This window comes from Clarias gariepinus, chromosome 16 (genome assembly GCF_024256425.1).
Source record: "Clarias gariepinus isolate MV-2021 ecotype Netherlands chromosome 16, CGAR_prim_01v2, whole genome shotgun sequence".
In the NCBI taxonomy this organism is placed as follows: Eukaryota; Metazoa; Chordata; class Actinopteri; order Siluriformes; family Clariidae; genus Clarias; species Clarias gariepinus.
In genome coordinates this window covers 5,674,840-5,685,000 of record NC_071115.1, presented here as the reverse complement: position 1 = coordinate 5,685,000, position 10,161 = coordinate 5,674,840, and the positions used below count along the sequence as shown (strand labels likewise).

Below are 10,161 nucleotides of genomic sequence, written 5' to 3'. Positions count from 1 at the left end.
CATAGCTCACTGGAGCCTTAAAGTCATAGTTTAAGACATATAACGACATATAAAAATTTCTCTTTCTCTCTCATATCAGGGTGAGAAGGCAAACCATCTTGCACCATAAATTAGGTATAATATATTATAGACTGCATGAGGCGATAACGGCACTTTAATTTACCCTAGAAACCTGGGTTTTCAGCTTGGGTTTTCAAATCTTGGTTGATCGAGAAAAAGGTTCAGGATTTCAGAAATTAAAAAAATTGCAAAGTGATAGTCCCCAATATTGTTAAAAGTTGTTAAAATAATACTTAATTAGAATAACCAGGCACAAATACTAAAGTACTATACAGTAGACCACTGCTGTAAAGTTATATATTTTTTACAGTCCTATTCAGAAATGTCATGAAATGAAAATAAATCTTTACATCACAACTGTCCAAATGCGGATTAGATTTGAAGATTTAGATTAAGACTTAGCAAATAAGATTAGAGAGATGTACATTTCTGTTTTTTAATGTATTTAAATGAAGCATTAAAAATACAAGGGACAAAATACAAAGCCACAACAACAGCTTGTACAAAACAATAAAATATAATAAAGTATAAAGTATAACATGGTAAAAACAAATCATTGTTAATATGAAAAAAATACATTACATATATTTACATATAAATATTTTCTAAAACCAAGCTTTTCCTTTTTTTTTTTTTTTTGTTTACAGGATTGTACGTAATTCACATTTCCCCCCTCTTTTTCTATATAAAGCATTTCAAAAATAATAATAGCAATCTCAAATTTTACATTTCTAATTATGTCTTTATTTATGCTCCTCTCTGTATTAGATTTGAGATTTGGTTCAGGTTTGAGGACTGCAGCAGGGTGGCTGACAGAGATGACAGAGCACACACTACTCGCAATGGCTCTCCAGATGTGTGTGTGTGTGTGTGTGTGCCTGCAGACATAGACATGTAGATGCACACTGATGCACTCCATCGAGCCCCCTGGCTCCAGTCACTTTGCATCAATCTGTGTCTCCTCAATAAAAATAATACCAAGCAGGCCACTGGGAGACTGGCATCATGGGCAGTGAGAGAGGAACCCCTCGGACCAGGAGCAGCTCACGAGTCTCCGCTCATCTTTAGTTCCTCCTTCTTAGACTTATGTGGGTGTGTGATCTTTTCCTTTAAGTAACATTAGAACAAACTCCACATTATGCTGATAAACAAACCATATTCAAACATTCAGTAAATAATAATAAATCTGTGAAGCAGCTTGCATGCTCGGTATCTGTTCATGGTCTGCCTGAGACACACACAAAAAACACACACGCAGCATCATTATGGTTAATTAAAGCTTAAATTAAATATTGTTTTAACTGAAAAAATAGCCTGAATTAACAGCATACTAAACACAAAGTGCAAATATAAGCTAAATAATATGAACATGCATAGATCACTAATATATGCTTTATATGCACAGCTAGAACAAATCATTTTGGCTATAAATTTACAAATAATAAGAAATTAGTAAAGTTACACTATCTAATTTTATTATTATTATTATTATTATTATTATTATTATTATTATTGTTGTTGTTGTTGTAGTGATGCTGATTTTGTTAAATATTGTAAATAAAAAGTCCACAGCATTTGCACTATGATTAACTTTCATATCCAAATGTTTGATTGCATTAAAAGTAAAATCTGTCACAACAAACTAAAGCTTTAACTCTGACAGTAAAATAGGCTCACTGCGCCCTCTAGTGGAATAAAAGACAAATTACATACACTCATGAAGCACATGCATTAACTAACTCTAAAGTCTAAAAGTACAAAAATCTAAAGTATAAAATCTAATTCTAAAATGTAATAAAATAAATGAAAACTTTAGGTTTAAAATGCATTTTAAAATATGTCTGAAACATGTAGAAAATGTGTAAATATTATGAAAATGGGACAACGAATAAATAAATACCAAACAAATTAAAAACAACTGTAAATGAAACATAATAGCATTTAAATAAAAATTGTAAATGGATGAGGACTAACTTGCACTTGAAATGGACAATAACACTGCTGCTGACACACACACACACACACACACAGTTTCATTTTATTTTATTTAATACTTCATGTGTCACTCATACTGCTGATCTCATACCTATGCACCGAATCCTTTACATTTTTATACCCTTCTATACTGCACATTCTGTATAATGTATAATTGATGCATTTTATATATTTGTATTTTCATTATATTTTATTGTAACTTTGTAAATTGTATATTTAAGTCAAATTTTTAAAATTGTAAATTTTCTTTAATGTGCAGTTTGTTTTATTGCAGTAAAATCTCTGTCTTATCTGTAAGCATCTCACTGCATATCGTACTGTGTATAATTGTGTACATGACAAATAAAATTGTAACTACAAATTTTGAATTCGGAAAACAAGACAAATAATCAGTGAGAAAAAAAGTTTTAATTAAAAAATAGGATAGCAAATTTAAAAAGAACAGACAAAATAAATTAAGTATAAATAATAAAATGTATTTAAAAATATATACAACAAAAGCAAATTATTTATAAATGGAAAATAACGCAGCAGATTCAGAAAAAAAATATTTAAAAAAGTTTAAATTAGTGAAAAAGTTATATTAAAACTACAACAGGAAACAAAAACATTTACTGTGATGTTAAAGTTAAATAGAAATAAGCTAACAAATATTTATGAAAAAAGAGGGGAAACAAGCAAACAACACTGACAAATGATGGAGAATTAAAGAAGTTAAAAAAGAGCAAGCAAAAGAAAGAAAGAAAAAGAAAGAAAGTCAAAACAAGAAAAGATAGAAAGTCAAAACAAGAAAGAAAGTCAAAACAAGAAAAGAAAGAAAGTCAAAACAAGAAAAAAGAGTCAAAACAAGAAAAGAAAAACAGTCAAAATAAGAAAAGAAAGAAAGAAATAAGAAAGTCAAAACAAGAAAAGAGAAAGAAAGAAAGTCAAAACAAGAAAGAAAGAAGAAAGAAATTCAAAACAAGAAAAGAAAGAAAGAAAGAAAGTCAAAACAAGAAAAGAAAGAAAGAAAGTCAAAACAAGAAAAGAGAAAGAAAGAAAGTCAAAACAAGAAAGAAAGAAAGAAAGAAAGTCAAAACAAGTAAGGAAGAAAGAAAGAAAGAAAGTCAAAACAAGAAAGAAAGAAAGAAAGAAAGAAAGAAAGTCAAAACAAGAAAGAAAGAAAGTCGAAACAAGAAAAGAAAAAAAGAAAGAAAGAAATACAAATCAAAAAAGGAAAAAATTAAGAAAAAGAAAAAAGAGTCACAGATCCACGGTGTATAATAATAATAATAATAATAATAATAATAATAATAAACGAATTAAACAAAGAGAGAGTCGCGGCTCATTGGTGTTTATTAACGCGGGTGTTCTTGAGCAGGCGATCTGCGCGGTCACCTCAGCAGCTCAGTGCGCAGGCGCAGGACCCCCAGCCAACATGGCGGCGCCCGGATCCTCGGCTGGGGAGTTTGAAAAGTGGCTGAACGAGCGGTTGGATGGCCTCGGGGCGGACCGGGAGGTGTACGGAGCTTACATCCTCGGCGTGCTGCAGGAGGAGGAGAGTGACGAGGAGAAGAGCGACGCGCTGAACGGCATCCTGTCCGCGTTTGTGGTCGGTACACGCCGGGCTGCACGCGCTCCGATTCGGGCTCAGCCCCCATTCGCCGCGTGCTGCACGTGCAGTGCACTGCGCAGGGTGCTCGGAGCTGTAAGACCGCGCTGCGCTGTAGGGCGCGGGGGTAGGGAGAGGCGAGCGGATTGGGATGAGCCGTCAGGGGAACGCCTGTGGAGCCGTGGCTTTCGATTTAACGGCATTCTTTTAGTTCGACTCGGTTGATATTATAAAACCGGTGTAACAGTTTAAAAACTCTCGTGTAATTCCCATCACAGATCAGTTTGTGTAAAAGTCAATATGGGGTTAAGAGGGTTGTAAAGTGGGTGAGGCAATCTGGACACCACACCCTGGTGCTGTTAATTCATCTGTGCACGTGGATATCAGTTTACTCTGGAGTGTAGACAATCCAACACTATGGAAACTAAAGCCCTACATAGTGCACATGGTGTGGTGGTGTGATCTACACCAGCTCCTGGAGTAACAGCTGAAAAGTTATTTTTATCATCACAAACATAGCAACAGTGATGTCAGCTGTTTCCACACACTCCGTGTCAGTGTGTGCTCGGAACGTGGCTAAAAGTCTCGTGTGACGTCATACCTTAATTGTTTTATCCATTGTATAGTCTTGATCATTTTAAAATCTTAACAGCTTTTGTAAAGAGGGGAGATTTTCCAAAGACGCTTACAATAGAGTAAGATTTTATAAGGATACAAAGCAAATAAGGAATAAATAGGATAGGATGATAGGATAGAAATTATCACGATACCTCGGTGCCAATTCGATTAATATTGCGATTCTAAAAGTATCATGACTTTGTAAATATCCTGATTTGATTTTTTTTTTTCATTCTTAATTTTTCTTTAAAAAACGTTTAATAAGTAATTAATTGTAGTGTGTTCCTTATAGTGCTAGTTTTCTGTTTTGAAAATAAAGCGGAGCATTTTATTTGTCATCCGCCATCATTATTATTTTAAAACAAACTTGGCAAATAATTTATTCCTACCACACTGGATGGCAGAGTGTGAATAATTCGGAGCAATTTTTGATAAAGTAATGGCATAAAAATGCATCTCTGTTGCGCCACTCGGAAGTTTATCTGCTTGGTACAGAATCGTTCATATCTAAAGCTGAACAGCCGATCCCCGGTCACGCCCAATTAAACTGAAAACCAGTTTATTCTGGTCGTTGTCCGATCGCCCGGTTCATCTCTATTTTAAATGTAAAAATGGTTGTTCTTAATCAATTTTAGAGTCAATGTGACAATACATCAATCAGCAAAGAATCAAAGAAAAGAAATCAACACAAAGGAATCACGATTCATAATCTCTAGTGTGTTCTAATCTAAAACTTATCAACAGTAGGGTGGAGTGATGAGCCCAGATGCAGGATTTTTTTTTTTTAATCCTAAAAACTGCATGCCGACTTCACACAAGTGCACTTTTTAATCAAAGAAAGACAAGTTTTTTTTATTACTTTGTGGTTACATTCAATGTTGCAGAAAGTGCACAAAACATGAAGTTAGTTAAAGTTGAAAATAAATAAATAAAAAGCTTGTGAGGAATTTGGAAAGTTATAATTTTACCTCATTTACTAACCGGCGACTCCTTCTATAAACACGTAATTAACATCCACTTACAGAAACTTTCACTTTAACAGTGATTACATGTTTTATATTATACAGCATCCGCTGTACAAGGTGTTAACTATAGAAACAATAATGTATTAGAACAGCTGCTGTTATCCGACCAATCAGACTGAAGAATTTATCAGAACTGTGATATAATGGGTATCTTTCATCCTAGTCTTAAACGTGTACTGTACATATTTACACGAGTGAAACCAGCTGGAGTTGGTTGTGTTAAAGCATTTGATTTTTATTCTCCTCTCAGGATGAAGACACGCTCGAGGAGGTTTGTCAGCAGATCCTGAACCAGTGGAGCGACTGCTGCTCTCGAGCCGCAGCCTCCGGAAATCAGCCAGAAGGTGAGCAGAAAAAGTTTCTTTCAAGACTTCTACTCGTGTAACTCCAGGGATGTTCGGGCAGCATATTACGATCGACGAGGCTGCTGTATTATTATTATTATTAAAGTCCAGGTCTCTTCTGTAAAAAAAAAAAAAAGATGGTAAGAAAATAAACATGGAAGGTTTGGATTCTCAAAATGAACCTCAGAAACATGTTTTCTTTGAGTTTAACAAACCTTTCAAATCCGTGTTAGGAACTCCATCATGTGATCTGTTTCTAGTTCACATTAAAGTAGGCGGTCCAGAAGCCTAAAAATGACCACCATTCGGCTTTACTGTAAGCTGTTGGTCATCCGAAACTGTTATTTATAATGTATGCTGCTACATGGCTAAAACATTGAGGACTCCTGACCATGACTATGAACCTTTTAAGCGTGTAAGAGAGACAGAAGACAGTGAAAAGGCAGCTTATGGCAGCTATAGCAGAAGTAAGAACATAACTTTGTCTTAAACATAAACTAAACTATGAACTATTAAAAATGCAGAGTGTCATTCAGGAATAAATGAAACTTTGTAAGTTGTTTGCAAATGGCTGTGCTCAGCTCGCACACCACCCCAGTGTGTTATTTCTCATGTGTCAGGACGTAAAAGTGTCTGTGTCCAGTGACTCCAACACTGTTCTTGTGACATTAATGTTCTTGCAACAAGTTAAACAGAATTCCCAGATCAGATGCAACATCTCTGCATGGTTTAATAATTCCTCTGTATATAGTGAGCTTTCCTTCAGATTCATTTTACAGCGGTACCTCGGCATACGCCTTAAGAATTTTCGCCTTTAGAGTACATACGAAAAAATGAACCAAGCCGAACTGAACGCCGGGAGACGTTTAAACCTTGTTCGAGTCTGTGAAAAGCCAAGAGAAACGAGTTGACTTTTTTTTTTTTTTTTTTTTTTTTGTGCAAGATTTAGTGAAGATGTAGAGTGATAAGTCCCAAGAATGTTAGCAAGTACGATGGCTAAAAGACAATCGAGCCGCTTTCAGTTTAGTTTTTAAAGCTGCCAGTGCCAAGAGGAATCATAAATTAAGTGATGTTTAATGTCTATTTTATATTTTACTTAAATTACATGTCTTTTCTAAATGTTTTCTAAATTAATTTCTATACATGTCTTAAATTACATGTCTCTTTCTTTTGATTGTTTTTAGATGCGAAAATATGATTAAAGTGTTGAAAATTGGTAATATTGGTAATATTTTTGGGTGGCTGGAACTGATTGTCTCCGTTTACATTATTTCCTATGGGACAATGCGTTTCACAATACAAATGGTGCCTTAAGAACTTTTCTCCTGAATGGTTAAAAAAATTGTATGCCAATGTACCGTTGTATGATCATCACAGTAGCTGTGACATCATTATAATCATGTGACATGAAAAGGTGGGAGTGCTCCTCACTGTGTTTAAACTTGGAGCAAATGTTTTACATCATGGAAGGTAGGTTTAAAAATCTCATGTCCTCATGTTTTTTCATTTATTTATTTGTTTTTTTTGTCTTAGATGAGGTTCAGGCCATCGCTAGTCTGATCGAGAAGCAGGCTCAGATGGTGGTCAGACAGAAGGAAGTCTCAGAGGAGTCCAAGAAGAGGAAAGAGGCACTGCTCGCTCAGTACGCGAACGTCACGGATGAGGAGGAATATCCTTAAAGTTGTGTTGAGCAGAAATGAGGAAAATCTGATGACTGTCATTGCAAGTGTGTTAACATGTTCTAGTAGAGCCTGTCTGTCGCCTGGTTCTTGTGTTAAGATTCTTAACGCTGACACTGAAGGGGAGGACGAGGAGGAATCAGCAGGAGCAGCTCTTGGAATCCCAAGCGACAAGTGTATCCTTTTCTCTCTCTTGCAAAGTGAGCCCCCCCCCACGACGTATCTTAGACTTTGTTAAAATTCCTGTACACCAAGTCCCAGACTTATGAATGAGCTCCGTTCCGGGAGCACATTCCAAAGTCAGATTTGTTTGTAAGTATGACAAAGTGAGTTTTGCACACTCATCTCACAGTTTTGCCTAGTGGCCGTGAGTAGGATTTATCAGTTTTTTTAGTTTTGGTGTAGTGATTGTTTCCACACGGAAAAATTAAACCTGCCTAATTTTTATGGCAGTCCTCACTGAAGCTCGAGTTAAACTAACTGCTGTATACCTTGTTATATACACAGGTTTGGTGTTTTGACTTTGCATCATACTCTCGTGAGCTGCGCATTCAAATCGCGAGAAGGAATCCCAGTGATGGGTCAGTTGACCTTGTTTAAACGGTACCCAGGAAGAGAAGTCACTACATGGTGTTTACTACTTGCTTGAATGCATACCATTTTGTCTCAGAGCTGCTGTTTCCGTTTCTTTATTTTTAACAAACTTGGAAAGATTTTAAACAAACCTCTTTCACATTGTTATTATGAGGTATTGTTTGTAGAATTTTGAGAAATTATGAATTGAATCCATTCAGGCCGTTACTCATCTACTTCCCTGTCTACTAAAAGCCACTGATTTATCTTTAAGATTATCTGTATTCGCGTTTCACCATGTTAACATCCTTTACTGCCGGCTTCAGCCCTGTTCAAGAACACCAACGTAGAGGACGTGTTGTGCCGGCGCCGGCAGCAGCGCGAGCAGGCCAAGGAGGACTCGCAGAAGAAGAAGGAGCAGGACAAGATGCAGCGTGAAAAGGACAAGCTCGTCAAGCAGGAGCGCAAAGACCGCGAGAAGAAGCGCACACAGAAGGGCGAGCGCAAGAGATAGACCACTAAACCGATTACGGACTAAAACCCCCAAGACGTGAGAGACGCGTGGACTTTGTTCTATTTTTTTTTTTCCTTTTATTAAAAAAAAAAAATTCTGATCTTCAACACCACTCCTTAAACCACCCCTACCCCCAGGTGCTGCTCACTGGGGTGTTGTGTATCCCTGCTTGGAAAAACACACAAGAACATTCTGGTGTGTATGAGGGTTTGTGGTACATGTATGCTTTTAACACTCGTTCTCCACACGCTGAATACATTTATTGTTTAATGTAAAAAAAATGTTTGTTTTTTTAAACACAGATGCCTAAATGTCTTTCTGAATATGGTGTGGATTAAAAAGCGCTGCTCCACCACTGTGTGTAATTGCATAATCCATTTCTCCTGATCATTTGACTACATCTTACTGATTCTTTTCATTTTTCAGACTAATCTACTGCATCCGTTGTTTACAGATGATCATGATAATGATAACCTCGGGCAAAAAAATAAATAAATAAGGGAAGTTGATAAATTCCTCCAGTAAAATCTAGTCATTGGGATGAGATGAATGTCTAAAAGGGACATTATAAAAGCAAAACTTGTCACATCCCTCATTTTTTTTTTTCTTTGCTCATCAATCAGACCTACAATACTGTGCAAAAGTTTTGACCTAGCCCTCATTTCTTCAGATTTTGCATTCAAAGACTTTAGACTGTTTATTTTTTTATGTAGTCTTGAACAGTTCTTCAGGTTTCCTAAAGAACTTTTTAAATCTCTTATTTTCAGTCCAGTCTCTGTACCTGAGCAGTTTCAGAGGAATCATTGTCGCACAAAAATCTAGTGATGGCCAGGTGAAGCCTCATTTAGGTGTCAATGCTTCCCAGCCATTAGTTTTACCACAGGGTTCATTTTATGAAGCTTCATTCAAGGGGCCATTGTACTGCCATCTAGTGGACAAATTTTGTGTAGCAACTCGATCATAACATCACAAGCAGCACAATTAATATGGATGTACAGCTGCACTATTGAGGGAAATGTTAATGCAGATAATCAACATCTCTGAATCTATGAAAATTTTACTGAAGAGTGCACGAGCCTGAGTCGGGTCACGTGATTCCAGCAAATGCTAGGTTTGTCACGTTGGTTACGTGACTCTCAGGAAACCGGCACACGCTTCGAAGCAAGGCTTCATTTGGACACGCCCCTTCTGCTATACCGATACAATCTTCAGAGCTTCTGTATTATAATAACATTGGTGATGGGAAGTTTGAAGTGACTTTTTAGGTATTTTAGTGACTTACTTGTACCTTTCATGTAATTCTACGCCATTAACACAATTAACAAGCTGTTTGTTAAGGGAAAAGCTACAGTTGTTTCATAAGGGTACAAGAGGGCGCCAAACAAACATGCCCTTTTACTTACCTAATATATAATGTAAACCTAAATAACTTAAAATCTTTGTAACAATATGAACAAACAAAAGCAAAGAATACGAGGAGGTATTTTTTTTTCTTTATGCACTCATTTACATTTGTTACAAACAGTTGATCTTTATGTTGTATCTGTAAAAGATTGAGTTTTTTTTTTATTTCCAAAATGATTTCTAAATGTTATAACCTTTGACTCAGAACAGATTTTATATTGAATAATAATCAAATTTACTGAGATTAGTTTCACGAATTCTTTGTAACTACAGTCAAATAAATGAACACAATAAGGGTGTAAACGTCCTGCTAATAAAAGCCTTAAGCCAGGTGTTGTATCTCAATAACTGTAATTGG

General features: G+C 36.0%; 1 protein-coding gene across 1 annotated transcript; it reads left to right on the top strand.

The window, feature by feature from the left end:
• Positions 1-3,435: 3,435 nt before the first annotated feature.
• On the top strand, positions 3,436-8,751 carry ccdc43 (coiled-coil domain containing 43). The gene is made up of 5 exons (XM_053514403.1): positions 3,436-3,646; positions 5,540-5,633; positions 7,167-7,302; positions 7,430-7,488; positions 8,212-8,751. Exons 1-5 carry the CDS (start codon positions 3,473-3,475, stop codon positions 8,397-8,399), a joined length of 651 nt encoding a protein of 216 aa, XP_053370378.1. The 5' UTR covers positions 3,436-3,472; the 3' UTR covers positions 8,400-8,751.
• The last annotated feature ends 1,410 nt before the right edge of the window (positions 8,752-10,161 follow it).